The sequence below is a fragment of the Epinephelus lanceolatus genome, chromosome 3, assembly GCF_041903045.1.
Source record: "Epinephelus lanceolatus isolate andai-2023 chromosome 3, ASM4190304v1, whole genome shotgun sequence".
Classification (NCBI taxonomy): domain Eukaryota; kingdom Metazoa; phylum Chordata; class Actinopteri; order Perciformes; family Serranidae; genus Epinephelus; species Epinephelus lanceolatus.
Window position 1 is genome coordinate 3,757,915 of NC_135736.1, and position 15,701 is coordinate 3,773,615.

The window sequence follows — 15,701 nt, forward strand, 5'->3', positions numbered from 1 at the left end:
TCTGGCACACATACAGCACCACATGACCAGCAGACTGTGTATTAGAGGGAAATATGGTGTTACGTGAGATCACATGTAGCAAAGCCTGGTTCTAACTGCAGTTTTCATTTATTTGAGTGTGTAAGTGTATACTGGATATGGTTATATAATCCTGTCTCATAGTAATGACAATGAAGCTGAACAGTAATGAAAAACAAAACAAAAACAAAATTGCATTACAGGGCGGAAAAGTCTTGCTTTGAAGATATACTTCATTAAAAGACAAGTCTTTGGTGAAGAGTTGAGTTTTGCCTTTCTAGTTTTGGGGTTTGATGTTTTCAGACCATTTCAGGATGTAAGTAGCAATGGTAAAGGAAGAATGAAAAAGAAAAGTGGGAAAGAAATGTACAAAGAACAAAATAATCTAGTGCAGTAAAATTTTGCCCAAAATGTATTGTGTTAAAGAGGACGTTTGGTCAGCCTACCTAAGCTCTTTACTAACTTTTCCTTAATTGTTGGGATTTCCTCATCATCTATGACAAACTTCCTATCACTTAACTTCCCTCTACATATTGAGATGCTTCTAGATTTACTAGGCTTGATCTTCATGCTGGCCCACTTGAGGTTCTTATTTACCTTCTCTAGTAGCCTCTTTGTACATGGCATTGTTGTGGTCACCAGTGTCATGTCGTCCATGTAAGCCCTAACTGGTGGAAGATGCACTGCATTCTGCCGTCTCTCCCCACCTACTACCCACTTGGAAGCTCTGATGATTACTTCCATCGCAATAGTAAATGTTAATGGAGAAATTGTACACCCTGCCATGATGCCTATTTCTAGCCTCTGCCAACCTGTTGTGAAACCTGCCGTACTTAGACACAACCTAATATCCTGAAAATATGCTTTCACTAAGTTAACAACTACCTGTGGCACTTTGAAGTAGTCAAATGCACTCCAAATGAGGCTATGCGGTACTGAACCAAATGCATTTGCAAGATCTAAAAATATTACATGCAGGTCCCTTTTTTAAATCTTCACTGCCTGAATCTGGTGCCAGATCATGCTAGTATGCTCTAAACACCCTGCAAAACCTGGTATTCCTGCCTTCTGCACCATAGTATCTATTAAGCTATTCCTTTCCAAGTAGCTAGCTAATCTCTCCGCTACTACAGTAAAGAAAATCTTCTCCTCTATATTCAAGAGAGAAATCATCCGCAATTGGCTAAGGTCCACAGACTCCTTCTCCTTAGGAATGAGGACACCCCTTGCCCTACGCCATGCTCTTGGGATAATGTGTTTCTCCCAAACTATTCTTAGCTGTTTCCACAAAAATTTAAGGATATCAGGTGCACTTTTATAAACCCGGTAGGGGACTCCATTAGGCCCTGGGGCCGAAGAAGCCTTAGCACGCCTGACCACCTCCTGAACTTCCTTCCACCTAGGTGGCCTGACATCAATCTCATGCTCTATCCCTCCTAATGGAGGGATATCGGGTGGAAAATCTGCTATCCTATTCTTCTCTAAATCTGAATATGTATTTCTCAAATATTCTTCAACCTCTAGCCTTTCTGCTTTAAGCTGCCCTCCCTTTTCCTGGCTAAACAATCCTTTAACAAACTTAAAAGGGTCCCTGAAAAAAGCTGTCCTTGCATATTCCTTCTTTCTCCTCTTTTTCCTGAGATGCTCTGCCCTTCTAAGAACTGCAAGCCTGCTTCTCAACTCCTCTTGCAACACATTAATTCACTCCCTTTCTTCTTCTGTAGCCTTTTTCCACTGCTTTCTTAACTGTCTCCTTTCCTTTACTAACTTCTCTATTTCTCTTTGCCACCTAGACTTACCTGACTGTACCCTCTCACCCCCCTTTCTCTCATGCACCCCAAACCTGTCTGCACTATATGAGTAAATTATATCTCCCATCTTTTCTAACTTTTCTATTGCATTTCCTCTAAGCCTGCTTAAGATTACTGCCAAATATCTATTAACTATCTCCCATTCTTTACTGTCATTTGCCCTAGGCCATCTAAATCTAACCTTTTGCTCCATGGTTCTCTCTGACTGGCCTGCTAACCTTTCAGAATAACCGAGGATGGCATTCAAGCCCAAGTTGTCCCCGACTACTTGGACAAGAGAGAACTAAACAACGCCTTGAAAAGTAGAGGTGTCAACGGGGATGCCTTCTTTCTCTAGAAACTGCAGCTCTGCAACAATGGGGCGCAGGACAACATCAAGACCATATATTTTTGCATCATCTGATTTGTATACTGCACACAGGAAGTGCGACCATAAACTGGAGAGCAGATCTGGTGGCAGGTTCTTGATCTGAAAGTAAATGAAGCCTAGCTTGTGTGTTCCAGTCTTTGATCCTAGAGGGTTGACTGTTTCACAGTCATCATTGTAAAAAAGAAGTGGAATGGAAGTGTCTTTCAGAAAGAGTGGGTGTGTTTTGCAAAACTCCCCATCAAAGACATCCTGAAGGACTCCACCATCTCTTTGCTGCCAATCCAGCATTGCCTGTAAGATGCCAGGCATTTCAAGGACCTGTCCTAGAAGGCATGTAAGTGGAACACGTTGAAAAGTGTCAGGAACTGTGACTTGTTTCACAGTGCCGGTGGCAGAGTCCCTTTTCTGGACGTAGGAACCCTCCCCAGGAAAAGTTTCCTCAACTGGTTCAATGAAGCCTCCAAATGTGACAAAATACTGGATCTGTTTATACTCAGTGTCTAGATCTCGGAAGGGCTCAGCACAGTCTTGGAACTCCACCATTAGTTGCTCTACCTCTGGGCTTTGATCATGTCCCAACAACTGAAAACTGCCATGGTCCTTGATTGCAGTCTACCCACAATGTCAGAGATTAAACTAGAGGTCTGCTCAACAAAAAAATGAATGCTGGACCATGTTTGTGAAGACACAGACCTCAAATGAGCTAAAAAAGTAGCTACCCGATCAGTAATGCCCTCTGGCTCAATCTCATCCCACTCCTCAACTTCCTCTACTGGCTGGCCTTCAGCATTAAGGAACTCAGGCTGGACTGGATCTTGAGCGGGTACACCAAGCACCTCCTCAACATTTTCATGCTGCTGTAAGTGTCTTCGGAAAGATCGCATGTAGTTAAATGTTCTACCACAGCCAATTTCACAACACTGGAAATAGTTTGCAGCATGATTAACATGATGTACCGCACGTAAATGGATAAAAAGACTTTTCACATCCCCAGGAATTTGAGTTTTACATCTAAAGCAAACGTATCCCATGACTCGTCTGAACTCTGAACTAAAAGGGCAAGCAGTCAAGGGTAACGTCTGTCTGTCAGTCCGTCCGTTGGAATTTTAATTTAGAACATGGTGACTGTATATGCAACCGCATTACTTACAAATTCATTATATTTCTTAATGAATTTTAGCCTCTCGTCTATTCTGGGGATTAAGGTGGTGATGGTGTGAAAATCCAGGTACCCAAAGCTTTCTTCATCAATAGCCTCATCTGAAAGACAGAACACAAAATATTACTAAAGTGACCATTTATATAGACCACAATCTCTTTAGAGCTTGTGTGTTCCTTGTTATTCACAACTTGCAGCTGATGTCATAATGTAATCCGAACCTGCTATAATGAGGACCAACACAAGTTGAAACACCTGTGTTGGTCCTCATCATGGCAGGTATAGGACTAAAAATGCAACTCATGAATAGATATTAGGGTGCCATAACAATGGCAAGGCACAAGGCTCTGTGCATGGCTGGTGTTCAGCTGCACTACTTCCCGAAATGATGTGGTCTTGAATATTCCTTGTCTAATACTACAGGATGAATTTATTCCTGAATAATGAACCCTCTATGGTACAATGTTGCCATTTGGCAACAAACCCATTTTAAGCCTTCTACACACAGACAATACATCCCCAGTTATGATGCAATGCATTAAAAAAGAGGTAGGGTTCTAAGTAAACCAATAGCAGTGTTTAAATTTGTCACATGACTTTCTGGAGGCAATTTTGAAGCCCTTTTCTGCAGACGACTTCACAGGGAGGAGCCTCGCCATTTGACTCCTCAAAAATCATCTAAAAAAGTGTTTTAATGACATTTTTCAACTGGGAAAAAATATATACTCAATAATAGGTGAGTTAAGTTCATTATTCTGTAGTTTATTGCACTGTACTTGATCATTAAATAATAGAAAATGTTCAAATGTGTATGTTGCCATATGGCAACACCATACCATTATGAATTGCTATCCTGGCATGTTGATAACATTTTGTATTTAGTTATAGGCCTACATTGTTCAAAAGCATATTGTAAACTTTATGGACTCAGGCTCCACAACCACGTAGAATCATTTAGTTATTTTTTCAGGTCCATCAATTTGACAGATACACATTTGACTGTTAGTTGTAGTAAAGTTAATAGCAATTGCATTGGTGTACACTGATCTTCTATAGTCTAATATAATAATGCACTTTGTGAGTCCTTTCTGCATTGCATATGATGATATTTGACACATCTTTCTTCCATTTACAGAATGAATGCAACAATGTTTTATGGTTCCTCACGGAAGAAAGCAAAACTAGCCCTCCCAGTAGATGGTAGTGAAGATGAATTAGGATTCAGTGATGAAGAAAACGAGCAGCTGGCAACCCTAACCCAAAAAATCGAATTAAACGATGAAAAATGTCTTGGTGGTTTTTACTTTCAAATGAGATGCATTCTTAACTGTTCAGGCTACTGGGGATGTTGAGACTATAACATGAGTTTTTAAATAAACGTTATTACAATTTTAAATAAAATTCTCTTGTTTTCATTACTTTCCACTATCGTACAGTGTTGCCGTATGGCAACGAACCCTAAAAACTAAAAAAAAATTATATTTTTTGAAAATGTCTCTTGATTATGTTTACTTGGTCTATTTTAAGACAAAAAAACACCCAAAACATTTTTTTTTACCAACTGGGATCATAATGCGTACCATAGAGGGTTAATCACTCTCTAGAGTGAATGTGGAAATATAGTGGCCCTCTCCATCATCTAAGTTGCCCACCCCTGTAGTGGACAGTAAACTACAGTAAACTACTTAACTACTACAGTTGAAATACAGTAAAAGATATTTGAATCACAAGATGGATCACTCAATGTTAAAAACTGAGGCATTGGTACCAAGCTACAGTGACAAACTAGCCACATTCATTTCCTATGTACAGAGCATATAGCAGGCACATAATGATGACAGTGGCTACCATAAGACAGTACCCATAAAATTAAGGCATGGAGATGACTTATAAATTAGCTTACCTCTAAACCTTTCCATCAGCCCCGGAAGCTGCCACTCAATCAATTTTGAGGTCACAAATTTGTCCATGGATTGTTTTTATCAAACTGAAACATCAACACAGAGAGTCCATTAAGAACAAACATACCATAAAATGAATTAAGATTCAGTAGTCCAAACGTCTTTTCACTGTAACATAACGGTTGGGCCTAATGTTAACGTTACCACAGTTTATGACGTCGGATGTGAGCAAATATTAACGTTACCAAAGTTTAAAATATGCCCCTTGGTCGGCGGTTTAACTGTATGCGACTTACAACACTGTCATCGAATTCGCCCCCCAGCTAGCTCAAACTGGCTAGTATCCACCTTATTTTCAAACACGGAAGTAAATAGTGATCAACTTCCGTTTTTTTGTGCGTGACTTCCGGTCAGCCGCTTTCCCTCATGCTTTCCCTTACCGGAGCTAACGGTGCAAGCTAATTTTTTTCAATTTTCAGTGAAAAATACACACCGGGCTACACAGTCTCTCTACCTGAGCAGCTGAAGCTGCGGCTTGCACCCTCGACACACAGACACACAGACGGTGCTTCTGCATGCCAGCCAAACGTGTGCGCAACTGTGAGAAATAAATATGTGAGGTGTACACTGCTTCTCTATCTTTTTTTCCTTTTCTTTCTGTCAGCGACATACGCTCCTAACACAGGACTGGTTGTTTTAATTGACTGAGTTGATCATTAAGCCATAGTGATGCGCGGATCGGCTCTGATAGCACCCGAATCAGCATGTACGCATCAATCATCCAGCCGTTACAACATGATTGAGCTAGCAAAGCAGTATTGTGTTACTATGTGTGGTATTTATTCAGTTTTGGGAAATCACGATGTCTAGAAAGCATCAGTGGCTGCAGCTGACAGGGACAGCTAATACTAGCAGCAAAGCTAACATCAGGACGTCATCTGTTAAAAGCCTCCCGTTGTCGGTGATGGACTAAGAGTCTCATCCTACTCTCTAATGTGCTATGTGTGAGCTCAGTCCTGCGTGTTCTTTAATGAAGCAATAGGAGAAGATATTCGGTCTCAGTTAATGTAGTTTATTAAGCAGTAAAGGAATAAAATTACAGAGCTCTGGGTCTCAACTTCACGTCCCTGACGAACAACAAAGGTGTGTCAGTTCACGAAGTCTGACCTCCTGTCCTTTCCCTGACCCAGTATATTTGAGCGTAACAGAGTGTCATTGTGCACGCAAGGCGTTGTCCTCTTCTCATTGGCAGTTCCACTTCCTCCTTCACCACACCACGCCCCTGCCTCATGTTAATCTGACTCCTTCCCGCTGGCGGTGGGGGCGTGGTTCCTGTTTTGAAAGACAAGAGAACAACACAACTCCCTACACGTGCTGTACCTTACTATCTGTATATCACTTTCTATTCTTTTTACCATATATGAAACTAATTATCTAAGCATTGCGGTATGTGCTCCTCAGACTTCATGTCTCTTCCTCTCCTGTACTTCTCCACTTCTGCAAAGCAAACACATTCAGATCAGCTGAAATCATCTCAGTATTCTCATTGTTCACACATCTAAAACTTATATAGTGAAACACAACTTATAGTAAAACACATAACATCATTCTATTCCCAACATCGGATACGACATGAAACTACTCCAGTTAGCTCAATCATGTTGTAACTAAGACATCTGCTGGAGAAAATATTTTTTTCACGGGCCACTTTGTGAGTTTAGTGAGTTATTACAGACACCGCTAACGGCTAACGGCTAATAGCTAACGGTTAGCCCAGCTAATCTACGATAACCATGTTATTAATTACACACACAGAAATACTAATGTTTGTTCAGTCATTGTGTTTATAGACTTTACAAACATCAGATTAGTCTAAACGGTGATATAGTGACGTGAAAAATGTGATATATACATATATATAGCTAAACTCAGCAAGGTAAACAACAAGGCGATTCCCATTTACACAGTGTTAAGAGTGCTGGACCGGAAGTGTCGCACAAAAAAACAGAAGCTGGCTGCGTTCTGTTTTGCCTCCATGTTTCCGTGAAAAATAAGTTGGCTAGCTAGCTGAAGCTTTGGTTGCTACATAGGTAGCCAGCTAACGTGTTAGCTTGCTACGGAAATGAAGTTTATGCTACTAATGTTAGCTAACAGTTAGCTTGCTAACGTACCAATCAATTCCTGAAGCTAGTACTCAACAGTGCTTCACGAACTTACATCTTAACAACTATATGAAAATTTATATAATAATATAAAGTCAACTATATGGTAAAACAATAGTGGGCATCTAACAAAGCTTGTTTTGTACTGAATTGAGTCTCATCAGATGAGATGACTGGTCCGAACATAACCAACTGTCGGGGTCGAGTTTGTGGGTGGTGTCCAAAAATGCTTGTGCATCGTGTGACTCATGTAGACAGACAACAGATAGTTCCCACAAGTTATTGGAGGGTTGTTTGAATCAAGAGGCAACCTCCAGGGGGGAGTGAAGCCAATGGGGAAGTGCCAAAAACTGCAATTCACTGACTGACCGCTTGAGGCTGGCTCCAAAGCAGAGCAAATCCCTATAGACTCCCATGTTAAAATGCCCATCTTTATAGCTAAAATAAACATGTTACCAGCCTGGGACAAAAAATGGTTTTGGTCTCTAAGGCTTATTTCATGAGTCATGACCACTGTACACAAGGTGAATTAAAAAAAAAAAAAGTTTTATAGAGAATGTGAAGGTGACGTCACACGCGTTGCATTGTGGGGCGTCAGCGCCATCTTTAGAGGAACGCGGGTGTAAACAAAGCAGTGAAGGGGAATACGAACATGAAGCAAAGGAGATGAAGAAGGGCAAAGAAAATGACAGAGGACCCTACCGCGACAAACTCAAATTAAACGCGAGGCAAAGGTACATAGAGAAGCTGCAAATGCTTAACAATGTCGATCCCTACGATATAACGGCCAAGGACTGGAGTCAAGACCCCGCTGTACTCCCGCCACTGACGTATCCCGACGTTGTAAACTATCTGGTTTTTGGACTGAGTGCATATACTTTACAAGAATTTAAAAGTTATAAATCTTTAGAAGCCCATGAGCAGTTCTGCAGCGGATGGGTGCAAGATTTACTCATTCACAAGCCAGAAAACTCAGCAAACACAGTCGTACTAGCAAAGGTAAGGTTGCACTGTTTTTGTCGGGGATGAATGAATGACTGAATGAAAGAGTTTATTTCGATAAGCAAGAGTACAATATATACAACCATTATATACAAAAAAACCCCCAGACATGTAATGAAATGACATGAAATGTAAAAAAGAAAAAACAATGTGCCTAAAGCTTGTGGATCATGGATCTTTGTTGTTTCTTTTTCTGTCAAAGGTCATGCACTCCCAGCATCTCAACGAGGTTCCTCTGAAGGCTTGGGTTATACTCAGCTCAACTGGTGTAGTTCAGGCAGCTCATTGTACGTGCATGGCTGGTGTTGGCGAGACATGTACACACATTGGTGCCCTACTTTTCAAAGTGGAAGCTACTGTCCAGTGCAGGGAAGTGAAAACAGTCACAGACAAACCTGCATACTGGATCCTACCTGGTAATGTCAACAAAGTGCATGCTGCTGAGAGTCATCACATAAATTACACTTCTGCTGCCTCCTCCAGAAAATCCCTGAACAGACTCCTGGATGGTGAGACTGACAGCAGGCCCGGCTTGAGGACTCGTGCCAGGAAAATCAGCACACCGCTACCATCACCAACACCTTTGGAACTGAAAAACTTCTATGCAGATCTCCATAAAGCAACCGGTGGCAAAACTGCAATACTGAGTGTGCTGCCAGACTACTGTGAGGAGTTCAGAGATCCTGTGCAGCCTGTAACAAAACCGAAATCTCTTGTCTCTCTACGTGACACTAGTATTGTTGGATGTGAGTATTCAGTTCTGGAACAGCACTGCCAGTCACTAAAATCACAAGCTGAAGTGTCAGAGAAACAAGCAGAACAGATAGAGAGGTGCACACGAAAACAGCAGAAATCCTCATTGTGGTTTTCTGCGCGAGCTGGCAGGATTACAGCCTCCAATATGCATGCTGTTTATGCAACGGATTTGAAGTCACCAGCTCTGTCAACAGTAAAAAAGGTTTGTTATCCTAAGGACAACACATTTACCACATCCGATATGTCTTGGGGCATAACAAATGAAGGAGAGGCAATGAAGACGTACATTGAAAAAACCAGGGGACAACACAACAGTCAAGAGGTTGCCACATGTGGATTCTTTATCAACCCCACTTTCCCTGAAGTAGGAGCATCACCAGATGGCACAGTGAGGTGCATTTGTTGTGGTAAAGGCTGCATAGAGATTAAATGTCCTTCCAAATACAAATACAGCACCATCCATGATGCTTGTTTGGCCAAAGACAGTAACTTCTGCCTTCAGCTTGTTGATGGGGAATTACAACTAAAACATGGACATCCCTACTATGCACAAGTCCAAACACAAATATTTGTTACAGATAGTAAGTACTGTGATTTTGTAGTTTGGACACTCAAAGACTGTGCTATTCTGCGTATACTGCCAAACCCTGAGTTTTGGAGGGCACACCTACAGAAGGCACAACATTTTTTCACAGCAGTATCTTTGCCAGAGCTGGTTGCACAGCACTACACTAAGCCAGTGTCCCAAGTGTCAGAGAGAAGGCCTCTGAAGGAACTGCAACAACACAGCATGAAGAAGGGGAAAAAGAGGGACGGAAAACAGTGTCAAAATGCAAAGGAAAGACAATGGTGTCTGTGTCATGGACCAGAACATAAAGATGACATGGTTGCATGTGATAATGAAAACTGCAAAATCCAGTGGTTTCATTTAACATGTGTTGGACTCAAGGATGCACCTGCAGCAGATGACATCTGGTTTTGTAGCTCCTGCTCAAAGTCATAAGTTCATGTCTGGCTGGGCTCTACAATAGGCCAACTGCCTCCTGTGTTAACACTAAATGCCACCTGATAACCACAGTTAAAGCTAGACTTTATAGAGTTGTGATAATTAACATTTTAGCTCTGCACACCTCTCAGCACACCAAGTGGTAGTTCACAGAGAAAAGACCACTCCTAAACGTCAGGGCAGGATAAAGAGTGTCGTAGCAAAACTGATTCCGTCTTAAGTCATTACCTTTCTGACCTATTGAAAGATGTAAATATGAATGTTAAAATAAATATGTTGAAATCAAAATGTTAATAAAGTATTCATGTCAGCCAGCCTGAGATCAGTTTGTGTTCATTGATCATCCACAAATATTTATTCATCAACTAGAAAATAGAAAATCTTCAACTAGAAAATCTTCCTGTTACACTGATAAACATGATAAAAAAGAGGCAATAAAATATCTGCTAGACCTAGCTAGTTATATGGGTATTATTCATTATTACCTGTTTGATGACTAAAATGAAAGACAGACACATTTGAATGCCTTTGTAAGGTCTTTATTTCACTTTAAGAAATTTGCTGTCTGTAAAGACAGAGTTACAAAAACAGTAATCAGAAGTTGTGGTCAATAATTCACCACAATTGTCTGACTGGTTATTTTATCTACAGTATCTCACATAAGTGAGTACACCCCTCCCATTTTTGCATATAGTGTTGTCCCAGGAAAAGATATAATAAAATATTTGCAAAAATGGGAGGGGTGTACTCACTTATGTGAGATACTGTACATTTACTCACCATCTATGACAACATACCAGACACATTAAAAACAAAGTTGCAAAAAGAGTAATATAAAGCAGTGGTCAATCATTCATCACAATTATTTGACTGGTTATTTTATCTTTGTGTACTATCTATGAAAACATACCAGTAACAGTAACCAAAGTTTTCACCAGTAGCCTCAGCTACCTGACAGTCTTTTTTTTTTCAAACACTACAATGTAGGCAACAACAACAATTTTGTCCAATAATGTGATTTGCTCACCTTCACATGGCAAAACCATGTCGATGGGGATTTTTGAAGACAGTATCTGGTATTTGTTTCGGACAACACCGATGACTCTCTCCACGTGGATCCTCAGGTTTGCGAGGGATCTTGTTTCTTCCACATCCTTTGCGTCCAACTGTCGCTGACCCTTTGTGAATGCTGGTGTTCTTACTTCAGCACACATCATCCCTACACTCTCCCTGATGTCAAAACTGCGATCTGCCAACACCATGTCACCTGGCAGAAGTTTATCCAGAAAGCCACAGTTCTCTGTTACTCTTTTGTCACTTGTTTGTCCACCCCAACCTTTGGAAATGAAAGAAATCACTCCTTGAGGAGTTATACCTATTAGGTATTTAAGTGTGTGGCTGTGCTTGTAATGTGAAAATGTTTGTGCCCTTGCATGAAGGTTGGATGGCCTTTTAATAAAAACCTCAAAACAGTCTATAATGGCAGCTACTCGATTCCCAAATGTCTCAACAAAGTTATGTGGCATACTGGCTTGCAAAGTGTCTCTGTCTGGCCAATGCACCATTGGAGCCAGGCATGCATACAGAGCATTAATAGTTTGTTGAAATACAGCACTCACTGTTCCTCTGTGCGCATCAAATAGGTGACCGATGTGCTGCAATGGCAGATTCAATCTCAGACGCATGAGAGTGATCAGTAGCATTTGAAACGGAGTAAGCTTTCTTTTCCCCTGTGGCAGAAGGGGAGTTACATAGCACAACAAAGAATAAAAACTTTCATAATTTGTAAGTCCGGTGTAATATTTTACTCTGTTATTATCACACTTCAGAAACTCCTCTGTTATTTCTCTTTCAGCAAGTTTACACTTCAGATTTCTGTTTTCCTCCAGTAGACGGTTGATTTCATCACACCTAAGCTTGCACATCTCGCAATCCTCTTCACACTGGCCATCAGGATGTGGCACTGTGCTCGCTTCATGTTGTGCCCCGTTTTCCTCTTCTTCTTGTGTGTTGTCCTCTCCTTGATGAGACCTCTCCTCCATTCCTTGTTGTGCTCGGTCCTCCACCTGAAGTTGCGCCATCCTCTCCTCTCCTTGTGAGCTCTCCTCTGCTCTGTCCACCACTTTGTCCCCTGCCCTTTCCTTTGTCTTCTCATCTTGGTTTTTATGTCTCTTCAGCTGACGTGCAAATCTGTCTTTGTCAGGAACTTTCACCTCGTTGTGCCCCAAAAGCAAAGACGGCATCCAATCAGGATGAGTTTCCAGCATTTCATATGCAGGTTGTCCTATGCATACAGAAATAAGTGTAAATTAAACCCAATAATGCAAATACTAACATTTCACAAACATTTCGTTAAGATAGAAACAAAGTTGAAGATAGTTTGGATCACAATCTAAAGTGGAGAACACAGTAACGTTGGTGTCAACAAACACAGACATACACGTATTTAACGTTACCATACACACACACCCTGGGCCTAAGTTAGACACCAATATGTAACAGCAAAACACCAGAGTACTCACCTGACTGAAAATGAAGAGAACATACTCTCATATGTTCAGGAATACTGTTAAATGCGATGTTTTTTCTCCTTACTGCTGCGACCCACCCGATTCGTCGTCTTTTTGTCAGCTCCTCAACTTGCGGGCCTTCGTTTTTTTTCCACTTAGGAAAGGAGAAAAAGCGGATTCCATTGTCCAGTTTTTTGCCAGATGTATCATGTGATCGACTGTGGCAGTTTTTAACGCAGCAGTACTGTCCGACCATGATTACTTAAAATGTTGAGCTCGCTTGAAGAGCTAGCTTCCCGCTTTACACCCATAGACATATATACACCCGCGTTCCTCTAAAGATGGCGCTGACTCCCCATAATGCAAAGCGGCGTGACGTACCTTCACATTCTCTATTATTACTATCCCGTTTAAATGTTACTAAGGCTTAAAGGCCACTTTGACTGACAGCCTGTCAGCTAGGTCTCACTCAAGTTGACCTCCTTACCATGTTTTGAGGTGCTGAAGCCAGCTGGCCGGAGCCTGTCAGAGATTGTCTGTTTTTGTGCAAATGTCGGACAAATAATAAGGCTTCCTGAGTGTGTGAAATTTGTTCTTCGCATTTGACCCATCCCCTGAGGGAGCGGTGAGCAGCAGCAGTGTTGCGCTCAGGAATCATGTGGTGATCTAAACCCCCAATTCCAACCCCTGATGCTGAGTGGCAAGCAGGGAGGTAATGGGTACCATTTTTATAGTCTTTGGTATGACCCAGCCGGGGATCGAGCCCACGACCTCCCAGTCTCAGGGTGGACACTCTACCACTAGGCCACTGAGCTGGTTATCACGCTATCTAGCTGCTAACCGGCAAGACCCGAAGTCCAAACGTAATACAGAAGTGTTAGAATTTAAGGTGATAATACTTTTCTCATTCAATATTTTTAATTATTATTATTAGTGTCCCATAGTAAGTGTACATTTCAACAATTCCAAAAGCAGCGACTGTAAACAGAAGCAGAAAAACACATAAATGTACACCATTCGTCCTGAAATTTATTTATGAATATATATAGTAGCATATCCCACCCCCCCAAAATTTGACAGTCACAAACCCAAACTTTATTATTTTTATTAATATTATTGCTAAGACAGGTGACTGTGATCAGCTGTAGGCTGTGACATATAACGTTTGCAGCTTGTCTGCTGCATTCAGTGTTTTTACATAATCTTTGACACTTACTGAACTTAATCGTGTGTTACATAAGTGAATGTGGTATGGCAAAACTATGCATTTGACCATCACATATGAACACTAAGTGTAAATGCAACAGATAGAACATGAATATAAGGACTGTGATGTTCACCACCTCTTTTAACCTTAAATAAAGCGCTGACCTGTTGAACATTAACAAATTTAAGTTGTAATGTTTTCATGTAGTAAAAAAAAAAAAAATAAAAAAAAGTATGTGAGGGTGGAAACCTAACAAATATATTCCTTTACATATCTATCACATATCTTTACCATAGACTGTATAAAAATAATGGACGTAGTCACAGTGACGTCACCCATTCGTTTCTGAGGAGTGGGTTTGAAGCTCAAAATACTCGGTTATGGACGTCGCCATCTTGGCAGTGCCTGACTCCGCCCAACTCCCGGACAATCAAAAATGGGCAAAGAGGCAGGCCGAAGGAAGCCTGGTTGCCTAAACACACCCACCTCGCTCTGCGCTGCTAAGTTAGCTAAGGCTAACAAGCTAGGCTAAGAAGCTGCGAGGCTAACAAGCTACGCTACTTTGGCTAGCCCTGTGGTGCCAGCTCCTTCACGAAACTTGAGGTAAGTTGAGTTTAGCTGAAACTAACGTTATACAACAAACCTTGAAACAATGATTCAGCTGTTATTGAGATTACACAATCTTAAAAAAGCTTCAACATTTTTAAATATATAACGCTAATTATTTATTACACTCATTTTACTTTCATATGCACAGTGTGGAGCATTGGTGACAGCTTTGTCCGGTGTCCAGAGAGCTGCAGAGACCTTGGGAAGCACCCTCAGTATGCCAGGCGTCCGTGTCTGCTGGTTTGGCTGTGGTGGAGTAATAAATTCTATTTATATTTGCACTCCTTTTATCTTTGTTACTGACTGAATGTTGTATTTCACAATCAAATCTGACTGTAAATTGAAAGGCCAAACAAATCATACACTACAGATAAAACATAAAGCATTAATGTTTAACATTGTCACTGACAAAAAAAATAAGCAGTCCATTTCTGTGTGGGCCTGATTATTTTAACTTTGTACTTGAAGATAACTAAGCACCTTACACCCAGCAGCAGAGCCTGAGAAGATTTTGGAGAATAACCTTTGTTTGCTGCTCTGTTAGAAGTCTAGTTTTAACACAGAAGAATGTGACTGGATAAAAAGGCTCAAAGTGAAAAACAAAGAATTAGCTGAACACAATAGTTTTGAAGCCCCCAAGGAGGTATCACTTGTTCGCTATGTTGCCAACTCTGAGAGGGTCTTCCTCAGGCAAAGGTATTGTGACGTTTTTATAGTGAGGCAAACAGCAAGATAATCAGCCAATTATGTGTTACGTTTTTTTTAGCCTCACTATATAAGCCTCAATACCGAGCAATACCCACAGAACCTTCTCATATGTCACAACGTCACACATAAATAATACCTCCTACGGGACTTAAAACTATTCAGTGTGCAGATATTTCCTTGTTTTTCACAAAAGGAGAATAGTTTCTCAGTGAATTTTCTTCATTTGTCTTAAAGAAATGTTCAAACAAAACCAGCTTTTCATTTTTTTACATTCTGCTAAGATAAATGCAAACTTGGGCAAATGTTAAGACATAAATGAAAATAACTATTATATTTTGTAAATGGTTTAAATCACCACTATATTTCCAATCATCACAGGAAACTGATGAATGACAGCTTTAAAAAATTGCTTTTACTCTAAAGTAAATTTTGTCTGATCCATTTTATATAGTAAAAGTTATAAACATTACACAAACAAAATT

At 40.7% G+C, this 15,701-nt stretch overlaps 1 protein-coding gene and 1 long non-coding RNA gene across 2 annotated transcripts; both read right to left on the bottom strand.

Moving 5' to 3' along the window:
* Positions 1-6,310: 6,310 nt before the first annotated feature.
* Positions 6,311-6,849, bottom strand: LOC144459426 (uncharacterized). Its single transcript, XR_013488406.1, has 2 exons — positions 6,614-6,849; positions 6,311-6,563 (listed from the first exon to the last, which is right to left on the bottom strand). It is a non-coding gene; the product is annotated as an uncharacterized LOC144459426 (long non-coding RNA).
* Positions 6,850-11,132: 4,283 nt separating this feature from the next.
* LOC117245667 (uncharacterized) lies at positions 11,133-12,514 on the bottom strand. Its single transcript, XM_078163232.1, has one exon. It carries the CDS (start codon positions 12,450-12,452, stop codon positions 11,133-11,135), a length of 1,320 nt encoding a protein of 439 aa, XP_078019358.1. The 5' UTR covers positions 12,453-12,514.
* Positions 12,515-15,701: the final 3,187 nt, after the last annotated feature.